This window comes from Chaetodon trifascialis, chromosome 17 (genome assembly GCF_039877785.1).
Source record: "Chaetodon trifascialis isolate fChaTrf1 chromosome 17, fChaTrf1.hap1, whole genome shotgun sequence".
NCBI lineage: Eukaryota > Metazoa > Chordata > Actinopteri > Chaetodontiformes > Chaetodontidae > Chaetodon > Chaetodon trifascialis.
In genome coordinates, this window is record NC_092072.1 from 2839760 (window position 1) to 2863831 (window position 24072).

Consider the following 24072-nt stretch of genomic DNA (forward strand, 5'->3'; position numbering starts at 1 on the left):
CGATGGCACTGAAGCACATTTGTTGCAGCTGAACGGAGCGTTTGTGAGAGCAATGCAGCGACAGTGATGGATGTTTATGGTGGTTTGTGAAAAAACCCAGATTACAAAAAAAAACTGGGACGCAGTTTAAAGGATGAATAAATCTGAATGTGATCTATGAAAACAAATTATTTCATGTTTAACCTCATCAGCTTCACTGATTTCTGTAAATATCTGATTATTCTGAATCTGAAGCAGCAACACGTTTCAAAAACACCTGTTTGGATCATTCCACAGGTAAACAGGCTCATTGGTAACAGGTGAAAGCATCATGATTGGGTATGAAAGGAGCATCCTGGAAAGGCTCAGTCGCTCATAGAGGATGGAGGATGTTCACCACTTTGTGAACACATGATTGGATGAAGGATGCAAAATGAGCTCATTGAAGACCAGTGTGACAGTTATGTGAATTAAGGTTTTATTGTTCTGTGTTTTGTATGTTTTATTGGCGTATTCGCCTACTTATAGATCTTGTTTCAGATAAAAGTTTAAGTAATAAATTGTACCCAAAAGTCCTGGATGATGAGAGTGAACGCAGCACAGCAGAGGAGGCTGTGACATTAACATCTGTCTGCAGTTTGGGCTGCAGCTGTTTAATTAAAAAACTGAATTAAAAAAAGGTTTGTTTTAATGCTTATGAATGAAACTTCATGTAGTTTCTTCTTTCAGAATTCCTCCTTTAATTTTCTTATTTATAAGAAATCTAAGTTTGGCCTCCGTTTGCCTGGAACTACTTTCTGTGGCGGAGGATCGGTTTGACCGTCTAACTAAAAGCAGCCAGTCCCTCAGCGCAGATGAGTTCACATCTTTTGTATCTCCTGTCGGCTGCTCTAAAAAAACCCGTAAACCTGTTGACTCCTGGCTTTAAAGGGACTCACGCGACCTTGGCATTGTGGGCGGGGGCGTGCCCGGCGGCGCGCGGCGGGGATAAATGGCTGCGGGACCTGAGCTCGTCCCCGCGCTCGCTTCGCCCGCAGAGGACCCGCAGACGGAGCTGCCTTCACGGACGGTGAGCCTGAACTCTGCTCCTCTTCACTTTTGCTGAAGTTTAGTTTGGTTTTGGTGGAACAAAGTGATTTTCATTCCCGTTATTAGTATTAAAAGTTTTCTTAAAGTAGTGAAATCACCTGAATCTTCCTGATTCCATAATGCAGCTTCTTGTTTTTGCATGGTGCCAAGTTTTGTGTTGTTTTTGGATGAAATCTATATTAAATGTGTTTTGAATCTCTTCCAGTGCAGTGAGGACTAGACCATATCAGACAAAATGGTGAAGATCGGAATCAACGGGTGAGTTGATGCTTTTTATTTGGATTTAGTCACTTCTCATCTTTACAGCAGAGAGGCAGGGTTTGTTCTTCAGGACAGGTTCATGCTGCAGAAAAATCCCTGATTTTAAGTTGTAATTCATTTTAAGTTGTTTTAGATTTTAGATTTTGCGTGTCACTGGCAAACTTTAAATAGGATGTTTATTAATAAAAATATAAAAGAAAAATAAAGTGCATCCAAAATCCTCCAGCTGATCCTCTTCTTCCATGTCTGAAGAAATGTGACACACTGGCATTTTCAGGCATCCTGTGGCTCATTAAGTGTGCATGAGAGGAGGAACATCAGGAGCTCTCTGCTTTACTTTTCATATTCAGAGCTTTCAGCTGCTGCTTCCATCAGATCAACGCGCTGCGAGGGCGAGAGCGGAAAAGACTTCATTTCCTACATCGCTGATGTTAGAAGCGTCCGATAGCTGGGAGAGTAAAGGTCCTCTGAGCACAGGACCCTGACAGTGTTCCCCTGACCCTCACATGATTATCTGAGAGTGGATTTTAATTATTTCACTTCAAGACGAGAGAATAATCGAGTCAGTTGAAGGAGAGGAAATTGGAAATGAGGATGTGATTCATGGAGGAGAGATGGAAGTCCTCAATGATGGGAGTGAAACACCTCCTCATATCCTCAACATGAGAGATGATGTTAAAAGTATTTATGTGTTTCACTTTACTGAAAGATCAACAGACGTTATACATTCAAGCTGAGGCGATTGGTCGATTAATCAATGAGTCAGTTAATAGATTAACTGAGGACATTATTATGATGAAATGGTGAAAAAAATACAAACCACTGAATAAAATATGGACATTTACAGATGTTTGTGGGGGCTGTAGCTCAGCTGGTGGACTGCAGTCAGCATTAATTGGCCGGTTGATGAATTAAAATGGACACACACACACACACACACACACACACACACACACACACACACACACACACACACACTCTCTTCAGTGTTTCCTGCTGAAGCGAGCTGCAGCTCCTCCTCAGCGTCTTTCTATCTGAGACTTTCTTTGTCCAAAGCTGTTAAAGTGACAGCAGAGGACTGTGGACAGGCTCCGTCTATTCTCTGGTTATTTATAGTCCGGTGGTGTTGCGGTGTCACGGTTGGCGTCCCCTCTTCCTCCACACCCTTCAGACCCCTCCAATCCCCGCTCCGTCTGTATCGCTGCCCTCCTCAGCTGTCACATTCCTTTTATTCTCCCCTCGTCTATTTTTAACCCTCTAACCTTTCCGCTGAAGTTCAGGCATCGTCCGGCCGGCGGTTCACGGACGCTGCTCAGATCACCAGCGAAACATTTCCTCCTCCTCTGCGAAGCAGCTGCTGTCGAGCTGCGGGGGGACTGAGCTGCTCGATCCTGGCCTCGTACCAACACCAGCACTGAGCCTCAGAAACAGAAGATGGGCTCCGGTCCATTTTGGCCTTCTGGCTGCTTGATGGCGCCCCAAAACTAAGCTGCAGCGTCACTTTCCCTCATGTCTGTTCCTCCCACAGACGACAGTGAGATTTTAAAACTGACAAACAGATTAACAGATTGAATAAGTTTCACAGTAATTTAGCAGCTCTTCATCTTTTTGGCTCCTGAAAACGCAGCTCTGAAAGGAAAGTGGAGATGACCAGAGCTGCTCTCTAAACTCAGGAGACCTCAAGCTCTCGAGCTTTGTCTGATTTAAACTGGAAAGCATCGAATCTTTTAAAGGTACAGATGTGAGAAAGCGGGCGATGCCGGCACACGTAAAAGCCGCCATCATTACGCTGAACTGCAGCAGTGACCTTCCTCCAGCAGCGACGTCCTTGTTCCGACACGACTGTGGAGACTCCTGCTGCACCGTGACCTCTGACCTTTCTGTAGACGGACTTTTATTTTGGCGCACGCCCTGTGTGATTGTCACATGATTATGTTTCAGGCCATGAGAACATACATGCAGTATGTGACGTGACCTTTGAGTGCTAAGACGCACGGCGTTACATAACAGGACTCGGCCAGTGCTGGATGCCTGAATCATAAATAGTGCAGTTACGGTAATATGATGGCGGTGTGAAAGTCTTATCGTCCGTCTCAGCCAGCTGGACGCTCAGGCTTGTGTTACTCTGGATTTTTGGACTCGTTTTAATGTCTCCGGCTCGTTTTTTTGGATGTAGTTTTACTGATGCATCCAGTTAATGCCTGCAACTCAGATTTCACTCAAATGATTTGGATGAAATTGTGTTTATCTAGCTTTTTGGTCATATTTGATGTTGTAGTTTGTAATGTTGCACAGTATCTTAATGCATTACAGTATTTATTAACTCCTCCGCATATGTAAACAACAAACAAAACACATTTGAATGAAACAAAGCAAAACGTCCTCTGTCTGTCAAACATGATGTGTCCTTCTTCGTCCCTGGGCCTCATTTGTCTTACATGGTGTCTCCATGTGATGACACAATGACTTTCACTGTCAGATCATAGTGAGGAAGCGAAGCCAAATCAGCTTTTTGGATCATTTCGTTACCAAAGAGGTGGTTTGACTTTGATCTTTTCATTAACAGTCAGATGGAGGATGTATTAACAACACCGGGACTTGAGAAATACTTCTCCTTTCCTGCCTCCCAAACATCTGCAGCAGCCAACAAACGAAGCCTCCTCAGGCTCTCAGATGTTCAATAAGACATCGAACAGCGCAGGTCATCCCACACACAGCAGTTTAGATTATCAGGAGTGGACCTGGACAGTTGTCTTAGGTCCTTTTTATCGGTCAGTCTCTGTCTCTCTCTGTCTTAGACGATCACTCATTTCCCTCTCTCCTCATGCGTGAAGTCGTCAGTAATGTGGAACGTAAAATCCGCTGCAGACTGAACATCTGTGCCTCCGTTCGCTCCCCTCTCCAGTTTCAGGCCCCTCTCTGTTTGACGTGCTGTGACGGCAGCCATATTAGGCCTAAACAGGCTTTTGGCTGCTGGTGCCAGCTATTGTAATCTTCAGTCAGGGTCGGCAGGCCTTCTATGGCCCTGCTGTCCTCCGCCGCGACTCCCCATCTCGGTTTGAGCTTCGGTGCCACCTGCTGGTCAGAGGCGGTGGATGAAGCAGGTTTTGTTGTGCATGTGAAGCTGCTGTAAGTTAAAAGATTAAAGAGGTTTATGAATTATTCGGTTTGGACAAAGCAGGCTTGAGAGGGACTTAACTTCTGCTTCCTGCCACTTCAAGTCTGCACATCGTCCTTGTTCTGCAGTCTGAGGTGGCATGAAAATGTTCACGTCTTCAAAGCAAGTAAATATTTATCTGATTTAATCACCAGAGAACTCCTGTGAAGCTGTTTGATCCATGTTTCACGTCCGGTCGGTTTGAGCTTTCTAAACAGTTTCTCCACGCTGACTTCATCTTCCCGCTTCACAGATTCGGACGTATCGGCCGCCTGGTGACCCGCGCCGCCGCCATGGGAGGCAAGGTCGAGGTGGTGGCCATCAACGACCCCTTCATCGATCTGGACTACATGGTGAGAGGAGTGGCTGATACGCTGCAGATGTGTGTGAGACCCCACAGTTAAATATGGGGAAGCATGATGCTGTAAGCTAATGGTGTAAAGTTTAGAAGACGAGTCAGTGAAATCGTCTTTGGGTTATGAGAAGATATGAAATTAGGAGTTTTAAAGTGGAGTCGGAGAGCAGCTTTCAGTTTGGGAAACCCACCTGTGGAGATTTGATGCTTCGTGGTGCAGCTACGCTTTGATTAGCACCTCTGATCTTTGGTTATTTCTTATTTGAATCAGTCTTTTCCTCTAAGATGTTGGTATGAACACTTGTTGCAGGTCTACATGTTCAAGTACGACTCCACTCACGGTGTGTGGAAGCACGGAGAGGTGAAGGCCGAGGGCGGGAAGCTGGTCATCGGCAGCATGCACATCATGGTCTTCCACGAGTATGTGCTGCTCACACTTCCAGATTTACGTGTTTTTCCGTGAAACGTTGTCTAACCTCTCCTACATGTGATGATGCACAGGAGGGACCCCGCCAACATCAAGTGGAGCGATGCTGGCGTCGACTACGTCGTGGAGTCCACCGGCGTGTTCACGACCATCGAGAAAGCCTCTGTAAGCTCTCAGACTGATGTCACGGACAGCAACAAACATTTTCATTTGTTGAGAGCTGATGGAAGCAACTTTCCTGTCCAGTAAATTGTTTTTCGGCAGCTCAAAATGACTCTGTTTGTTTCTGTGCGTCTGTGTCATGTCCTGACCTTTGACCTATGTCCCTGCAGGCTCACCTGAAGGGTGGAGCCAAGAGGGTGGTGATCTCCGCTCCCAGCGCTGACGCCCCCATGTTCGTCATGGGCGTCAACCACGAGAAATACGACAACTCCATGAAGGTCGTCAGGTGAGTTTGCCTGCGCTGACCGTTTAGTTCGACCTTCTTACTTTATTCATCTCAAGTTTCCAAGATCATCTCTTAAAGTGTGCAGAATCGGAGCGCTCCCTTCGCTTCCACTGCTTCGTTTCATGACGTGCGCTCGCTCTCTTGTCTCCACAGCAACGCTTCCTGCACAACCAACTGCCTGGCTCCTGTTGCCAAGGTCATCAACGATAACTTTGGCATCGTCGAGGGTCTCATGGTAAAGAACAGACATTTCACAGATTAAAATTACACACTGCTGTTCGCTCACATCCTGTGGTCGTCGGTGTGCTTTGTTGACTCATAATCTTCAGGTAAATTATGTTTCTTAGTGTTTAAGACCAAAAATTATGAGACCAGCTTCCTTCATCACAATCCTGATGGTTTTTTTCGATACTGAGCGCCAGATAAAATTCTCTCATCTGGTAGTTTAAGGCTAGATTAACACTTGATTGGCCAAAAACAAAGACACCAGATGTCATCTTAACAATCCTGTTCAACGCACCAATCATCTTCTCTTGCAGAGCACCGTCCACGCCATCACCGCCACACAGAAGACCGTCGACGGTCCCTCTGGAAAGCTGTGGAGGGACGGACGCGGCGCCTCCCAGAACATCATCCCCGCCTCCACTGGAGCCGCCAAGGCCGTGGGCAAGGTCGTCCCCGAGCTGAACGGGTGCGTTTAGTGTTTCCTAGCTGAGCTTGACCTCTGACCTTCCAGTGGAGGAGAAGCTGAGAATCATCTGTATCTGACGTGTTTGGATGTTTTTGTGTGTTTCTGACTCTTGAACGTCTTATTCTCACAGCAAACTGACCGGTATGGCTTTCCGTGTCCCCACCCCCAACGTCTCCGTGGTTGATCTGACCGTCCGTCTGGAGAAACCCGTAAGTTTCACTAAAGCATTAAAATAGAAAACCTGAAGCTTTATTAGCAGCAGTTACTCTGGAACAAATATGCAGCTTTAACTTCATTTTACGTTTTCATTTTTGACTGTAATTTTGGGGTCAAATTGTGAATTTCGAGAGATTTGTCATCCGTTGACCTCCATTGTTTTGAAACAGAATTCTGTTTCTCAGTTTCTCGCCTGTGTTATAAATCAAATTAATTTCGTGTCTTGTCCTTCAGGCCAAATACGACGACATCAAGAAGGTTATCAAGGCCGCTGCTGAGGGACCCATGAAGGGAATCCTGGGATACACAGAGGACCAGGTACACACAAGTCAGGTGTTGGTAGTTTTTATGGGAATGTGTGTAGAGCCATGTGTTAGCCACTAGATGGCAGCAAATCTATAATAATGTGGCAGATTAAGAATCCTTTAACCTCCATAGAAACACTTATAGTCCTCATTCCTCTGCAGGCCTGTTTGTCTTTTAAAAAGATGAAGTACCTTTTAACTGAACACACAGTCAAATCTGCAGATATTTGTACTTTGTGCATTAAAAAAAAATCCTGCCCACTTGGATCTAGAACCAAAAATGACCCAGCTCCTTACAAGCCATTCACACAGCTCTATATCCGCTGCATGTGTGTGCTCAGGTTGTGTCCACAGACTTCAACAGCGACCCTCACTCCTCCATCTTCGACGCCGGCGCCGGCATCGCTCTCAACGAGCACTTTGTCAAGCTGGTTTCATGGTGAGCGTAAATGATGAACAGTTCCTTCAAACTTGCAGATTTCAGCATAAAAGCATGACAGCCCGCGCTTCCCTCTGGTCATGAGGTCACGTCTCCTCTCTCTGTCCGCCGTCTGTCTACAGGTACGACAACGAGTTCGGCTACAGCAACCGTGTGTGCGACCTGGTCCAGCACATGTTCACCAAGGAGTGAAGTCCTGTCGCGACTCATCGTTCCTTCCCATGATTCCCTCTTCCTCCACCTGTAACCGGATGCCTCGCCATCCAGCCCCGGGAGCAAACTCTTCTACAACAAGATGATAATACTAGGAACAAGAATGATAAAAGTACCTTTTTATATGATCGTCACCTCTGCTCTGTCCAGCAGTACGCGGTGTTTGTGGAGATGATTTCCCATCACTGAACTGTCTTGTACTGAATGGTCTTGTTGCACTAAACATGCACAGTGGCCCCTTTGCACTTAACATGATAATAAAGTCCTCAGTTTGTGGAAAGACTTGTATTTTTTATCCTGGCTGTACACCTCTGTGTCCTGACAACAGGATGGTTTTTATTATTTGAAAGGCTTCAGTCAAACTGTCTGTGGTGCTCTTCCTGTCCAGACGAGTGACATTGAGTTTGGTGCAGAATAATACATTAGTTTCTGGGAGAATGGCCAAAATTTCATTAATTTGTTCGACACAATTAGGCTGAAACCCAGAGAGGAAGGCAGGGTGGAATTTAGGAGGAAGCCATGCATATCACTCCTGATCATTTCACATAAATCGCCTGAGAGACTCCCCGCTTAGTGCTTTAAACGTCACTTTTCATTCACTTGTATGTTACCAGGCAGAAAACTTCACCCAGATATTCAGTCATTGGACTAACTGAACCATTACAGGCGACCCAGCAAACATTTTGCATCACCCACGGTCTCTGTGGAGTCACTTTAATATGTCCCACATGCAGCAAACAACAATTTAAAGATGCAAGCTGCGACTAATGGGCAGCTCGAGTTAAACATTACTGCACAGACGTCTCAGTATGTGTTTAATAAACCCATATTGCATTGACGCATTTAGTCCAAATACGTCATTTAAAGTGAGATTTTCAACATTTTTCAGGCAGGATCTTGAGGCTGTGCTTTTAGTCCTTCCCACACGGTGTCATTGAGTTTGCTGCAGAGTATGAAATGAGCTTCTGGGAGAAAAGCCAAAATCCAATCTTTAGCTTGGCGTCCGGAGGAGAAGGCCGAGGTAAACGGAGCGTTTTCTGGGTTAAGAGGAAGAAATCTGACGGCTCAGATAAATGCAGAGTTAAAGTCTCACTCGTTATTGTATGATGAAGAAAATCTAAATGTGTTTTTGTTCATCGTTCAGACAAACCGGCCAATCAGTCCTCTGACATGCTGAAACCGTCAGTCGAGAGTTAGCGAGGTAGTGCTAGCCAGCGTTAACCATGATGAACTGGGTATGGTTTGATAATTAATCTGGAGGTGTGTTTGTTAGTTTAAATGGGTTAATTAGTTTCCAACTAAGTTGCACTACTGGAGCCTGGTAAACTATTAGCTAACCATAAATTACTAAGGAGAGAGGAGGCAGTTAGCGAGCTAATGCTAGCAGGCTGAAACTAAACATATATAAATACATGCATAGTGATATAACTGAATGCTTAAATAAATGAATAAATATAATTCTTAATGATCATTAAATTATGTATGCATTTATTGAAGCATTTTGTTATATAATTCTTGGTTTATGAAAACTTTAATTATACAGTTATTTAAGCTTTTAATTAAATCATTATTTATGTATTTAGATATTTCTTTTCAGCCCTTAAATCCACATTAACCCTAAGTAATGAATTCACCTGTGACCGACCACTGTGAGCACCAAACTGCCTGAAAAAAGGTAGAAATTTGTCTTTTTCAGAACATTTTGAATCACTGTTCTTTATGTCTCTTCATCCTCTTCAGGATGAATGTTTTCAGTCCCTGTTTGCTCTGCGTCAGCGCAGGTGCACCTCTGCTCTGGTCACTACGGTAGCTGAGACAGGCCGCCCGCTGCTCCTCTACCACCGTGTAGACGGTATCTGAGCGCCGCAGTCACTCGCTTGTTTACTGCTGAGCTGTGCCGCACCGCCGCGCGACGCTCCGCTTTGGACTCATTTCACCTCATTTCTGGTGCCAAAGTTTGTGTTTCCTCCTCAGACTTGCAGGTACGGTGTTTCCGCTTTCATTAGAGCTACAATATCTCCTTTTGGCTTTATTCTAAGGCTTAGAATAAACGTTTTGTGACTGCGCGTCACTGCTGATGTCCGGACCTGAAATCAGTCCTGCGTAAAAGTAAAGTCGCTGATGTGATTGTGCTGCAGGGAGCAGCTGCGCGTCTGCGGGTTCAGAGGCACCTTGTTGTGTTAGATACGGGTTTTATTCCCCACAGTCCATCAGCGGGGGCTTATTGTAATATTCTGTTTGGAGTTTGATATTTTGCTGCCGTTTTTAGGCCCGTGAAGCATCCTTTTAACCCGCATTATCTGACTCCAGCACACAGCTCCTCTGCGTAAAGGTGACATCAGGAGGAGGACTCAAAGCGAGGCTGCTGGGCCTGATTCCGGTTGGGGGCGACACTCCGGTTTTAGACGGAATTACCTGCCGAGTTGAACACACAGAAGTCTGGGTTCATGCCGGATTTTGAGCACTTCAGATTTTCCTATTCTAGCATGAATCCGGTCCTGGGGGAGAGCGGCTTCCTGGCCCCACAGCAGCACCACCACCAGATGACGGGCCAGACCGACTCTGCCATCCCAGAGCCCGGCTACTTCCTGGGGGACCACGGCGGGTTCGGGCCTGACGGGTTGTCCGGGCTGGACCTGGGCGCCCTGCCGCCGTCGGGCCTCGCCTACCTGCACCTGAGCACCCCCCTGCACCGCGTTCCCCCCGCCGCCACGGCGCTGCGCAACGACCTGGGGTCCAACATCAGCGTCCTGAAGACTCTGAACCTGCGCTTCCGCTGCTTTTTGGCTAAAGTTCACGAGCTGGAGCGCAGGAACAAGGTGCTGGAGAAGCAGCTGCAGCAGGCTCTCGAGGATAACTGCGGAGGGGACGGACACCAGAAGCCGCTGACCAAAGACATGGCGGTCCAGACCGGATTTATTGGGCCTATTCCAGGCAGACCGGGCTTCATCCCGCTCCACAACGCCAACAACTCGGCCTACCTGCCCGGCGGCCTCCTCTCCCCAACCCTGAACCCCCCTCCTCTTTTTGACAATAAATACCTGCTGGGGAACAACCTCAACCCGATGCCGGTCTCCACGGATTCAAACTCCAACGTCACCACATCCGGTTTCTCCATCAGTCCGGCCCTGAGTCCCACCGACCCGTCCAAACCCATCACCAACATCAACGAGAAATACGCCTCTCACACCGGCACGAACACCAACAGCACCCTCCCTCCACCCCCGCGCTTCCTCCCCGGCACCATCTGGTCCTTCAACCATACCCGCCGGTTTGGCACCGGGAGGGAGTCGTGCGTCACGGGCCCCGGAGTCTCCTGGACGCACCCGGACGGCGTCGGGGTCCAGATCGACACCATCACGCCTGAGATCAGGGCCCTGTACAATGTGCTGGCGAAGGTGAAGAGAGAAAGAGACGAGTACAAGAGAAGGTAAGCCTGCTCGCACTTTGACCCCAGAGCTGCTTCAGAGGTCTAACATGGCCGCGTAGTTTGGATCAGCAGTTCTCATGAAGACATTTTGGCTGTCCCAAAGCTGGTGGACACAGCTGACATCAGTATCACAATAATATGAATAGTTTACCAATCTTGATATACATCATAATCTGGAAACATCACATTAAACAAATCCTTAAATTCAATGCAGAGAGCTGTTGTTCAGCTGCACACCAGAAAAACTCTAACTCATGTTAAACTTTAAGTTAATCAGTTTGCTGTGAGGGATGATTTATCATCATACATGCCGTCACCGATATACAATGAGGAAACTGATCTTGTGGGCTGTATGTGCTGTGCAGTTTTCTGCAGGAAAAAGCAGAAATCAAAGTGTTCGACTGCATCGCTGTCTGAGGGTCATCACATCACTCTGGATGGTCTGTTGCACCGAGGGACGCAGACTTCAGGGGGTTGTAATAGATAAAAGCATTACGCAGGAAATGTGCAGCTCCTTTTCTGGGAATGACACCGGCTTAAACCACCAGTCAGACTAAGAAGTATTGATTTGCTTTGGATGGCAGCATCAAGCAGAGGGTGTGCTGTCAGGTTCAGGGCACACCTGCAGTAACTGCCTCCAAGCTAACAGAGTGGTAAACAAAGTAAATGCTAACTTCTGGGTGTAGACATATGATGTCAAGTGTCACTGCGGCAGAAAGTACAAAAAAATTCATGTAATATAGATGAATAGCCTAAAAACTGTATAGCACTAGCTCAGTGCTAACACTTAATGGGAATTGCCATTATTGCGCTAAGAGAAATTAGCATCACATAAATCAGAGTGCACTCATACTTCCAGTTTTTCATTAACTAAGAGCTGCTGACTTCTTGATTCTGACTCAATCTGCTGCTCTGCGGTTTCTCCAAGGAGGGCTGAATCAGGGGCGACAGGGGGACATTTCGCCTCCCCTCAAGAGGCTTCTTCAGGTCTGACTGACTGATGGGGAGTCCGAGGTATTTAACCTCTGTGGGGTTAGGTTCAGGTGGAGCCTTGACCTGAGGAGTCGGTCCTCCTGTGTCGGCTCTTTGTTTAATGATCGTTTGGTTCTGCTGATAAACGAGTCTGTGCATCACCTGAAAACCTGAAAATGCAGAGACGTGTTGTTCCAGTGATGCTGCTGAAAAACAACCCGGAGGCTGAGAGAGTGGTGTGCATTGTGTTTGGAGACGTGACTGATGTGCTTTACAGTCTCTAGAAGTGTATGATGAAGGGTATGAGGAGGGTGTGCTTTAGGGCGTAGCTGCCACGACAGGTGCTCAGTCAGATCCAATCAGGATGGAGGCGTAGCACTGCTTATCCATGGGAGCCCCACCCACTCGTCCAAACATGGTCACTTCAAAAAACCAAGATGGCGACGGCTGTAATGTTGAACTCAAGGCTTCAGTGGGTGACATCACCGAGGGTTCCTGCTTTCATTGAGCAGAAACGAGGGATTGAAGCGTGTAGCTGTGCGGAGGCAGTGATCTCCTGAGTGTCTCCGGAGGGTCATTGAGGCCTGCGCTGCAGATCACTGAGGCGGACAGTTTGACGATAAGAGTTTTTTACGTTAACTGGCATTGATTTGGTCCAGTGTCATCAAAAAGTGGACGTGCTCTCGATGAGTCATGAGTGTGAGAAGTGCTTTGACCTGGAGATGTTGATTTCTTCATCGCTCGACACCTTCTGACTCATCTGTTTCACAGATGAATCTTAATGGCTTTTACTGAACATTTAGCCTCAGGAGATCTAATCACGTGCCACAGCCGGATGATGCAGACGAATGCAACAAACCAATAGAAATGCTTGTGAGTTTGCTGCTCTTGTGTTGCTTTTCAGTGGAGGAATTAGTGCCTGACGTGTGGAAATGCTCTTTAAACGTCCATTTTGTCTGCAGGAGGCTTTGCTCAGCATGCAGCTTGTGTTTCTTTGTGCACTGACGTGTCCCACACTCACACACTGACACACATTAACACACTCACCCACTGCTGCTTTATGCTAAAAAGCACTGACCTCAGTGCTCTGCGCTCCAGCCTGCTGAGGCAGGACGCCGCTGCAGGACAAACCTTCAGTCACATCGATTTCGGAAGCAGCAGGATGTTTTACTGGACAGCATAGCTCACTCTGACCCGTGTGTTCCTGCGCTCATCATCTCTTCCATTTTAGTGCTGCACCAAGCTGCATTCATGATTTTCAGGTTTGAAAGCTGTGAAAGTGACGGGAATGATTCAGATGTTTGAGGGCGTCCTGATGTGATTTCATGTTTGATCCACAACTGCAAAACAAAAGTTCATCAATTAAGTAGAGCGGGAAAGACTTCAGAAGCCTCTGATGCTTTTAATGTTTGGAGTTTTTAGTCGGCTGCTCCTTTCTGTTCACCTCTGCACCGGATCAACAGCTTTGGATCTATTTTTCTAAATGCAAGAAATGTGAAGTTTTTTTAAAGACGGCATCCTGAAGATGTGCGTGTGTTTGGCACACTGCTGGAGATTTTATTTCACGACATGAGGTCACTGCAGAGTTGCAAAGTGGGAGGTTGATTTGGACCATCCAGGCTTCCATAAGATGAACAGCTGTATGAGGAAAGATGAGCTCCCATGGTGCATTTCAGTAAGAAGCATCCAATCAGAGATCTTAATTCACACTTCCTAGAAACCTGATAAATCACAATCTCTAACTTATGCATCTGACTGGCTGACCCCCCCGAAACACCCCCACCACGCCCTCTGACGACTGTGACCAGGACATTTTATGTATTTAATATTTAATTTGATTGTTTTAAATATTTAATTTACTGTTAGGTTATAGTTTCTGATTCTGAGGACATGAGTGCTGCGTGTGCTGAGGAAAACTGACGATCTCATTCAGAGACGTTTGAAACAGGAAGTCGCAGTGAGGTAAAAATACTTCCCAGAAGCAGCGGCGGCTCCCGTCTTCCTGCGCAGTTGAAGGAGTTGTGCTTCGATCTCTCTGTGGATGTTTGTCAGGGGAAAGTTTAATGTGAGGAGTTGTTTTTCGCTCACGTGATCTTCCTCTCCTTTCTGTCTTGGGCCTCTGTGTTTTCTCTCTTTCTTTCCTTCCTCCTCCTCCTCCTCCTCCCTGCTGGGGTTCGTTCTGGCACCTGCAATGCAGCACTGGCCTGTGACCGGCAGCAGTGATGTCACCCGGTCTGCCATGGCTCCTCTGCCTCCCTCTCACTGTCTCTTTCTGTCTCTCTGCATGCGTCTCATCACGTTTCTCCCTCTCCTTCTTTTATGGCCTCTCTGTTTTCTCTTCCACTGTGTGCTGCCGTCCCCGCTGACTCCTCTTCCATCTCCGCCTTGTTTCACCCTCTTCTGTCCCACGTGAGCCTCTGCAGCGTCAGGCTGGCGCTGGCATCATCGTTAACGTCTTCATCCCAAACCACACCTCCCCCTTTGCTTTTCTTTTTTTCTCTTGCTCTCATAATTCAGCTCAATGAAGCCGAATATGTTGCCAAAGAATATAGACTACATGGCCAAAAATATGTGGACGACAAAACACTGCACCCGTATGTGCTTGTGGAGCATGTGGGTCCAAACCCACATGCATTCATCTGCAGCTGTGAAAGCTTCTGCTCTTCTGGGACGACTGTCCATCAGATGTTTGGACCTGGCAGCAGGGACGTTCACGGATCAGACCTCAGAATGTGTTCAGGTTCATCCCAGCGGTGCTTGATGGGGTTGAGGTTCAGTCTCTGTCTGTGCAGATCAGTCAAGTTCTTGCACACCAAACCTTGAAGACTTTCATGCACAGAGGGACTCTTGTGTTTAACAGGAAAGGGACAAACGCAAACTGTTGGCACAGTGTTGTCTGAAGACCTGCCGTCACTGGAATAGAGACCAAATGAGTGTCCACATACTTTTGGCCCTATTGCATTTCTGCACACGCCTGCTTTGTCTCCACAGGCTTAAACGCTCAGTCTAAATGTCGACTCTCTCACCTTTCCAATATCACCTCATAATGGATGCACTGTGAGGATGCAGTGAGTCACTGTGAGTGTGTGTGTGAGTGTGTGTGTGTGAACAGAGAGAGATACCAGTGGAAAACAACAGCGCCACCTTGTGCATGAACACAAACAGGCCACCCAGCTTGCTTGTTGCAGGTACACAGTAGCTGCACACTTCACATCACTGCTGGTTATTTTCTGAAACAGATCAGAAGTTTTCAGACTGATTTCCTCCTCTGCAGGCAGCTACTGGCTTCACTTCATTTCATTTCCACAGTAGTGAATATTTAGTCATGTAGTGGTCAGAGATGTGTCACTGTGTGATGCTGATGGTAAAGTTAGAGCCAGGACGTGAACATCCTCACTGACGGCCGGAGAGCATGCACGATGTGGTGACATCCATTATAATCAAATGAAGCTGCTGTGCTGACCAGACGCTGTTTCTGTGCTGCTCATCTCTATTTGTACGTGACTGCTCCAACAAAGTTAGTTTAAACTGCACAGAACTGTTTAAAAGCTGTCCACAATCATCTGTGTGGAAAAACACTGGCAGTGCAGCCAGCAGGAGGGATGCGTCTTCGTCAGGAGGGTGGAGAGTCGCTTTAAATCTCCTCAGAAAACACTGCTGACACTCAACCACAGGCTGCAAAGACCAGAAAAAAACTCTCTGCCTGCTAAGGTGAGGTGTACCTAACCCCAACCCGTCTCCATCCAGGCGTCCAGATGCAGCTGTCAACACCTCAAAGCTCACTGTCTGTGTAATCTCGACCCCGGCTGATTCCCTGAAGCTGCTGTAACTGCCTCCCAGCAGACATGAGAGCGCCGTCGATGTTCTCATCAACAGGAAAGTGAATCCTACGACATTGAACCAAAACATGAAAGTGCTAAAGCTGTCTGTTGGCAGACAGAACTGGAGGTTGTGTCTCGATGACTGATGCAGTTTTTCTAAAGAGGACACTTTAACTTCACGCTGTTCTCTCCAGTTTCCTGACATCACAGCTCAGGAGTGCGGTGCAGCCGCTCGGCCTCAAGCCTCATAAGAAACAGCTCGGTTTATGATTCAGATGCCCTTTAATGAGCTTCAGCGTCACCCTGCAGTCATGACCAGTCGAACAGTAAACAGCTTCTGTGTATCCAGTCAGACAGTGACAGCCGGCAGCCTCACTGCAGAGCCACGTGTTGAGACTGACAAACAGATCAGAGCAACATGTCCTCTGTTTATCATGTCAGAGTGTTTCTGCCTCTGCTCTCTGCAGCTGAAGTGAACCTGCTTTCACTCCGTGCATGTAACCTACACGTGACTCGTACCAGAGCATCGTTTCAGTGCTACAGCAGCTCAGCTGAGCGGCGTGTGGAGGACAAAAAGGACGTAAAAATGGAAAGAGGCCAGAACAGCTGAGATGAGATGAAATGCATCAGTTCAGCTGCAGAAAATAAACAGCATGAATGAGACGGTTTGGCCTGAAGGTGCAGCAGTGGAAAGGGTGTCAGTGATGTACGGTGGCTGTTTTAGGACATTTCACGCTCAGCTTGTCAGGCTCAGCTGTGCTCAGCTCTGCTTTGTGTGTAGCAGCTGCTGTTAGCATCAACAGTGGAGGTTTTAAATGTGGGAGAGGGAGAGCTGCTGAGATGGACTGATGCATCATCTCCAGTGTTATTAGGATTCAGTCCCTCTGCATGTTTCCTTGTAATGTTGCTGTATTTAATATTGCTGTGAGGTCATATTTGTGCAGAACCTGAGATGAATGACATTTCAACAGAGGGCCAATTAGCAGAAGTCGTACAAGATGCATATGAGAAGCTGCAGCGTGAGCTCAGCCTGTTTATTTCTGTCTTCCCTCCTCAGTGACTGTAGCAGCGAGCTCTTCGTGCTCTTCATGCACGCTGCGTGGTCTCTCCTTATGTAACACCTGCTGAGTAACGCTGCTGGCGGCAGGAGGAGCTTTGATGCTGTGTAGGTCAGTCAGGTAACCGTGGTGGGATTTACCTTAAAGCTGCACGGAGGAAGATGAGGGAGGTGGATTCATCCCTGAAACTCCTCACCTGCCTGAAAACAAGCCACCAGCATCACATGAGGCCACACATTCAGCTGTGATTGGCTGCTGGGATTGTTATTAATTAATTATTGTTGCATCTATCAGTGTGATGCAAGAATAGAAATACCAAAAGAAAAGTATCTTCAGGTATACCTTCATGAAAGCTTTTGAAGCAGTCAGTGTGATTAAACCTGTGATCGTCTTAGTGCTGGTTTGTCTTCATAGTGTGTGTGTGTGTGTGTGTGTGTGTGTGTGTGTGTGTGTGTGTGTGTGTGTGTGTGTGTGTGTGTGTGTGTGTGTGTGTGTGTGTGTGTGTGTGTGTGTGTGTGTGTGTGTGTGTGTGTGTGTGTGTGTGTGTGTGTGTGTGTGTGTGTGTGTGTGTGTGTTGCAGGTGGGAGGAGGAGTACACCGCCAGAATGGACCTGCAGGAGAAGGTGGCTGAACTGGAGGAGGTAAGTTTCAAATGCTGTGTCACCAAACTGCTCCAGCTCAGAAGTCCATTAAAGAAAACAGCTTTTTAAGATGCAGTCAGTGTTTACCTGTGGCCACATGTTCCCACCAACAGCGCAGCTCTTCTCCTCTAGTCCTGCAGATCACACCTCTTCTTCTTAGTAACTTTACAGCTGATCCGAGGGATGAAGAGCATTGGCTTATTGTCCTGGACAAATGGAGAAATTCTGGTCAAATATCTGTTTATAGACACTTTGCCCATGTTTTTGTGTCTAAGTGACTAATGAGGGCAACAGTTTTTGAAACTGGCACAATGAGAGTGCTGCAGCCACGAAACAGGCTGCAATATAATCCTTCTGTGCATCAGTGAAGCGTCGCTGTACGTCCACTAAAGGTGGTTTTTCCACTGATGGCCTCAGACTGTTATTCTGTCTGACAACATTATGAGAAGGTTTCCTGCAGAGCCGCCACGTCGCTCTCACCAACGCCGCCAAACTCCATTCACAGAAACAGTAATTTAATCATTGTCAAACCTTTAATTTGCTGAATCGGGAGAGAGCAGACATCAGAGAAACTGGAAAAAGAGCTCTCATATTGACTGAAGTCAGTCTGATCTGTGGCTGCAGCTCCAGTTTGTCTGGAGGTTGAAATGTGTTTATCTGATCTAATATTCAGAACATTGACTGCAGACCGTCTGTGTGTCTCCAGGACCTGCAGGAGAGCGAGGTGTGTCAGGACGAGCTGGCTCTGAGGGTGAAGCAGCTGAAGGCCGAGCTCGTTCTCTTCAAAGGACTCGTCAGCAACGTAAGTCGGCTCTGAGCTGCTTCGTTACCTGAGCGGGAAAAACGGTCTGAACGTCTTCTGTCTCCATCAGAACCTGTCCGACCTGGACAGTAAGATCCAGGAGAAGGCCATGAAGGTGGACATGGATATCTGCCGCCGCATCGACATCACCGCCCGCCTCTGCGACGTCGCCCAGCAGAGGAACTGCGAGGACATGACTCACATGTTCCAGGTAGGTTTGCTGGTGCCGCGCGCTCCGCAAATGATCCGCCTTCGCTAAACACGCCTCCTCCCGACAGGTGGCCACGCCCCCCTCCACGCTGAGCGGCCGGGCCAGGAAACAGAGCGGGCAGTCGGCGAAGGGCGGTGACGGAGACGAGCTGAGCATGTCCGAGGGCGAGGGAGGCGGGGCTAAAGACGAGGAGTCCTGCAGCACGTCGGCCAATCAGATCAACGAGCAGATGCAGAGGATGCTGAATCAGCTGTAGGTGTTTTGACCAATAATGTGGAGACACGCTGATGTTTATCCGTGTGGTTAACGTGTGTGTGCGTGTCGTCCAGGAGGGAGTGCGAGTTCGAGGATGACTGCGACAGTCTGGCCTGGGAGGAAACCGAGGAAACTCTTCTGCTCTGGGAAGATTTTCCTGGATACTCACTGGGAATGGAAACACAGGGGGAGGTACGCGCACGCACGCACGCACGCACGCACGCACGCACGCACGCACGCACGCACGCACGCACGCACGCACGCACGCACGCACGCACGCACGCATGCACGCAGCTTATATTCATTATCAGTTCAGTTCTCACATCATGTCAACAAACCTCACGTCTTACTGAGCCTTATAGCAGCCTTTAAAACACTCTCACGTACAAAGTAGACGAATGCAGTTCTCAGTGGTGAACTGTTGCTCCCAAACACTTGAACTTGCATCTTTAAGCAGAGGGAATAGTGAGAAGTCAAAGCAGGTCAGATGAAACTGAAGCTGAGGCGCCGGCTGAGTGAACGGCCTCTCCGGCTGCAGAGACATCAGCAGCTCTTCCTGGATCTGTTTTCCCAGGGTCAGGGAAGCCATGGGTGTTCCCCGTCGGGGGCGCTTTGTCCCACTTGGCTGATCTGAACCTGCTCAGCAGAAAGATGCTCACACAGTTTTAACAGTGCTGCAAGCTTCTGTTCCAGTAAATCATCATTATTTTAAGCTCTAGAAAAACAGTTTTCAGCATATGTTCAGATGTTTCTCTAATATTTGGTGTTGTATTGAAAAGCTGTCACGTGGTTCTTTTGCTCCTCGCTGAGGTCTGATGACGCTCTCACATTTCATTGCTGCAGCAGGAGGAGTCCATAGAGGAGGTGATTAAAGACACGGAGTCTCTGTTCAAATCCAGAGAGAAGGAGTACCAGGACACCATCGACCAGATAGAGGTCAGTCTGTTTTCCTGCTTTGTGTTTGTGAGCAACGAAGCAGCCTGATGGAACGATGGCGGCTGTCAGTCACACAGTGACGTCCGTGGGCGCCGAAGCAGCCCCTCCCTCGTCCCACCTGTACAGCAGGAGCGATTGTAGTCGTTAGAGGTAATCGTGCCGCGAGCGTCACTGGATTTGTGTTTTCTGTCCCGCTCAGCTGGAGCTAGCAACAGCCAAGAGCGACATGAACCGTCACCTGCACGAGTACATGGAGATGTGCTCGATGAAAAGAGGGCTGGACGTCCAGATGGAGACCTGCAGGAGGCTCATCACGCAGAGCGGAGACAGGTAGTGCACGCACACACACACAAAAAGACACTTAATCTGAGGGTTTAGGGAGGCAGACCCTGTGTTTGGGTTGTCTGTCCATCACTTTCTCCACCATAACTCAAGAATTCATCTGTTTATTATGACAACATTTAAAATCTCTCACAGCATAAAAATGAAGTGAGGAAGGTCAAAGGTCAGCTTCACTGTGATGTCATGATGTCCATCATGCAGCAGCGTCACCATGTGTCACATTTGGTCAGATGCTCTGATCTTGAGACTGTGCTGATTGGTTGGATCATCTGTGCCGCGAGCCGATTGGTTGTGCTGATATTGATCTGCAGGTGATCGTCGTTGCACCGCGTGATGAAGCTCTATCGCTCCTCTTTGGTTGTAATTCCAGTTAAAAGGTGTTGATTCAACCTCGGGATGATTATAGAGGGTGGACAAAATAACAGGAACACCTCTCTGTTTACCTCCATAGAACCAGCAGCACCAGATTTGGCTTTTCCTGCTCTGACCTTTCAAAATATCTGCTGAAAAAGATCCTTTCGTGAATCATCACAGAGCTCAGCACCAAGCTCTGTGCCGGGGAAATTCACAGCAAGAATGAAGAGGAGAGGTAGAAAAAGAACAAGTTGAGCAAATAAAAAGATAAGATAGTGTTAATGAAAGCTCAGCAGGATCTGCCTCTTCGGGGTCGGCGTGGAGGAAACGTTCGAGCTACATGAGCGTGTTTTCTGCCTCCACAGGAAGGCCGCCTCGCTCATCACTCTGATGGTGGACGACTCGGACAGCGAGGAGAAGGAGAGGAAAAAGCCGGCTCTCCCCGCCGAGTCAGAGGCCGGCGATTCTTACTGCGACGCCAACGCCGCCATCCCTCCTCTGTCCTGGAGGAAGCCTTAACACACAGCGACGCACTCCTCTCTGCTTCCACATCTGTTTGAAAACAGGAAAACAAATCAAGTTGTGCAAAACTGTAGATTATTTTACAACCAACAGGTTAGATTTTCTTGATCTTTGCTGCTCACAAAAGGTGAAAACTCACACCAATCACAAAAGCATCATTTCTGTAGAAAACCCTTCAAAGCTGTCAGTCAAAGATTGGAGCTTCACCAACAGAAGGTGTAGCTGCTGCCCTCCTGTGGCCATCAGCTGTAAGTGCACCCCAGTGAAGGTCAACCAGAACAAAATGGCACTTTAAAGACCCTCACTGACTAACTGTCGGCCTGAAAAAGACATAGTCGATCTAATTTTGCACACTGACGTCTCTGTTTAGCGCAGGAGCTGCTTATTTGCACAGATTCTGTAATGATGCCTTCAGCTGCAGGTTCGCACGTGTGCACTGAGGCAGTAACGCACAAACAAGTAGTTTGCACATAACTGTTCATGAAAGTGATGAAGAGTGATGAACAGCTTCAGTAATTCATTTGCACTTATTTATTAGAATGCAAGGCGTGTTTTTAGTCTGTATTTTATTCTGTAATCCTATTATGTGAAGCAGCTTTAAGTTGTTGCAGGTAAAGTTGAATTTCTAAAACATGATGAACCCAGTTCAGTTTTCTGGGATGAGAATGAAGGTACAGTCACTATTTACACATCTGCAATGATCAAAGCCCGACTTGCCTTAAACTGAGATCCAACAATATGACACCTCCTCTGTCCTGAAAATGCATCAGAAAAGTTTTAATTTTCCTTCACAGATGAAACTGCGTCATTATTTAACAAAAAATCATTTAAAGAAGATTTTTAAAGTAGATGTTTGATAACTGCAGCTCAGATTTCTGAACATAAAAACACTAAATAACATTCAAGGCTGTAGCTACCAACATCCTCAATACTGCTTCTGGAGATTTTATAAGAAAATTACGATCTAAAGAGCCGTTTATGGTCTGTAATTACTGACAGATTACACACGGTGGGTTTTTAAAGGGTAATTATTATATTCAGAAATAAGTCAAAATCTTTAATGTGACGTCCAAACTGGAGCTGAAAATCCTCTAAGACGGTCAGGAGATGATTGACTGGATAAAAATTGTTTTTTGAACAGGAAAATACGCTTGTTTTTTCTGTAATCTTTGCTCTTTTCTCGTGACACACTGGAGAGTTTTTCCTCCTCAGGCCGTCTGTACATGTGGCTTCATTTAATGACATCACAAGCCAAAAAATGATGGGAGCCACTGACTTAAAGTCATCAGACTGGTAGATAAAAATAATGTAAAGTGTCTAAAATCGTGACCACTGAGGCCTGAGATGCTCAGACAGGTGAATGTTACTGTCACAGACTAACGCTCTAACTAATGATTACTTGCATTATAGATTAATCCTGCAATTATTTTCTATGAAATGCCAAGAAAAGGGTAGAAAATTACTAATATTTCCAGTATCAAGAAGAAGAAATCGACTAAAACAAGCAAATATTCATGTTGGAGGAGCTGAAACCTGAAATTTGGGCTCATATTTTGCCCATCAATTAAAATTAAAATGAAAAAGTAATCGATTCAGTGACAACTAACAGATTAATTCAGTGAAAGAATCTGAAGAGCTCAGGTGGATTTTTCCTCTAAATTTAACAGGAAGGTGTCATATTCATGCGCCATCAGCCACAAGCCAACGTCCCCGTTAGCATATGCTAATGCTAATGGAAACTGAAATCATTAAAGCTCCTGTTTAAAAACTAACGAGCGTCGTGAGAGAGCTTGTGATTTAGAGACAGATGACATTTAAGGGCATTTCTGTTTTTCTTTTACAAAAGTAAAAACCTATTTTAGGGACGTTTGTCCTCAAAGATGTACAGTTTGTAAAGGCTGAAATTGTATGTAATGTACATAATAAGGCGGCTGTGTATAACGCTGAACTGTAATGCTGTGAGATGGTGTAAATGTACATTTAGCTCAACATTTATAGCATCGTTTAGTTTTAGCATCGTTATTGCTCCAGTGTGACTTGAATTAGACGTCTCGGTAGCCTCAGACACACCTGCAGCGGTGATTAAAGCTGAGTTTATTTTTAAAGGACGCGTACAAGTGGAGCGAAGACGCCACGGTGCAGGAAGTGGCTTCAAAATCTGGATTTTTTTTTTTTAACCGACTTCGTGCCGGTTCTTCTGTCTTTGCCGCCATGCTGCAGCGAACGCGTCACCGTGCACCTCGTTGAACACGTCTTCGATTAACGGATCATCTGCTTATTCAGTAACCGGCCATGTTCACCACAGAAAACAGTCATTAAAGGAACACTTCCAGCTTCAGCCCTGAAGTCCTTCACTCTCTGTTACTGACGGACTGAAGCTGAAAAGGTCAATTTGCTCCTTTAATGTGAAACAAAGTAACTGCAAGTGTACAATAGACTTCAAAGCTGAATACAAACGTCTCACCTCATCAGACTGTACAGACGCTGCTTTAACGCAACTGTTGACATCTATATTATCAGACTGTAAATAACAACATCTGTGGAGAGGAAGCAAAGAAATGAATTGTGAAAGGGAGAAAATGACTTGAACGCCTCATGAAGCTGATTAAACAGGAAATATGGGTGGAAAAGCGGGAGAAAGAGGAATGCTGTTTCTGAGCTCTGCAGCGGTTTGGATGCACATTCAGGAGCCGAGCTGAACGAGTCTCTGTGCATTTCATGAGCTCTTGAAGGTTTTTCTCTCTCAGGATGCAGAGCTGGATGTTTGATGAAGAGCTGCACACAATAAAAGACGCTGAAAGTCTGTCGGAGTTTTGCTCGTTTTTCGGGGAAATCAGATCTGAGTCGGATCCTTTTCTGCAGTAAAAGAAGCAAAAGCACTTTGTAGACACACCCGATCAGAAGTTCTGCACGAAAAACGTTAAAGTAAATCTGAGTATGTTTGTAAAGTGAACTTAAAGTAAAGAAATGTGAGTGATGTATTATTACACACACAGTGGTGCAAAGTAAGTATTTCTGTACTTCGACATTTCAGAGAGAAATATTGCACTTTGAAGATCTTTTAACTCGATGCTTCAAGCGTCTGAAGAGGTTTGTTGACGACATTAAAAACATGATGCGTTACTACACATAAAACTACCTCAAATGG

General features: G+C 46.6%; 2 protein-coding genes across 4 annotated transcripts; both read left to right on the forward strand.

The window, feature by feature from the left end:
- The first annotated feature begins 847 nt into the window (after positions 1-847).
- Positions 848-7860, forward strand: LOC139345476 (glyceraldehyde-3-phosphate dehydrogenase-like). Of its 2 annotated transcripts, none has more exons than XM_070984085.1 (12): positions 848-1048; positions 1279-1326; positions 4740-4839; positions 5152-5261; positions 5343-5433; positions 5601-5716; positions 5870-5951; positions 6256-6407; positions 6538-6616; positions 6858-6941; positions 7270-7367; positions 7490-7860. In XM_070984085.1, the coding sequence occupies exons 2-12, from the start codon at positions 1304-1306 to the stop codon at positions 7557-7559; spliced, it is 1005 nt and encodes a 334-aa protein (XP_070840186.1). In that variant the 5' UTR covers positions 848-1048; positions 1279-1303; the 3' UTR covers positions 7560-7860. The 2 variants fall into 2 exon arrangements, with proteins under 2 accessions (XP_070840186.1, XP_070840185.1); XM_070984084.1 differs by having other exon boundaries at positions 849-1048; positions 1274-1326.
- A 1587-nt stretch (positions 7861-9447) lies between these two features.
- On the forward strand, positions 9448-23727 carry iffo1a (intermediate filament family orphan 1a). Of its 2 annotated transcripts, none has more exons than XM_070984045.1 (10): positions 9448-9562; positions 9891-11010; positions 17442-17502; positions 18209-18304; positions 18375-18515; positions 18583-18767; positions 18845-18962; positions 19614-19706; positions 19906-20036; positions 20768-23727. In XM_070984045.1, exons 2-10 carry the CDS (start codon positions 10028-10030, stop codon positions 20919-20921), a joined length of 1962 nt encoding a protein of 653 aa, XP_070840146.1. In that variant the 5' UTR covers positions 9448-9562; positions 9891-10027; the 3' UTR covers positions 20922-23727. The 2 variants fall into 2 exon arrangements, with proteins under 2 accessions (XP_070840146.1, XP_070840147.1); XM_070984046.1 differs by having other exon boundaries at positions 19617-19706.
- Positions 23728-24072: the final 345 nt, after the last annotated feature.

What these genes read in the sequence shown, in the direction of transcription:
- LOC139345476 (XM_070984085.1), top strand. Translation starts at nt 1,304, where the DNA reads ATGGTGAAGATCGGAATCAACGG. An exon ending in CGACCATCGAGAAAGCCTCT is followed by an intron (nt 5,434 to 5,600) that starts GTAAGCTCTCAG and finishes ATGTCCCTGCAG; the next exon opens with GCTCACCTGAAGGGTGGAGC. An exon ending in AACTCCATGAAGGTCGTCAG is followed by an intron (nt 5,717 to 5,869) that starts GTGAGTTTGCCT and finishes TTGTCTCCACAG; the next exon opens with CAACGCTTCCTGCACAACCA.
- iffo1a (XM_070984045.1), top strand. Translation starts at nt 10,028, where the DNA reads ATGCCGGATTTTGAGCACTTCAGATTTTCCTATTCTAGCATGAATCCG. An exon ending in AGAGACGAGTACAAGAGAAG is followed by an intron (nt 11,011 to 17,441) that starts GTAAGCCTGCTC and finishes TGTGTGTTGCAG; the next exon opens with GTGGGAGGAGGAGTACACCG. An exon ending in ACACCATCGACCAGATAGAG is followed by an intron (nt 19,707 to 19,905) that starts GTCAGTCTGTTT and finishes TGTCCCGCTCAG; the next exon opens with CTGGAGCTAGCAACAGCCAA.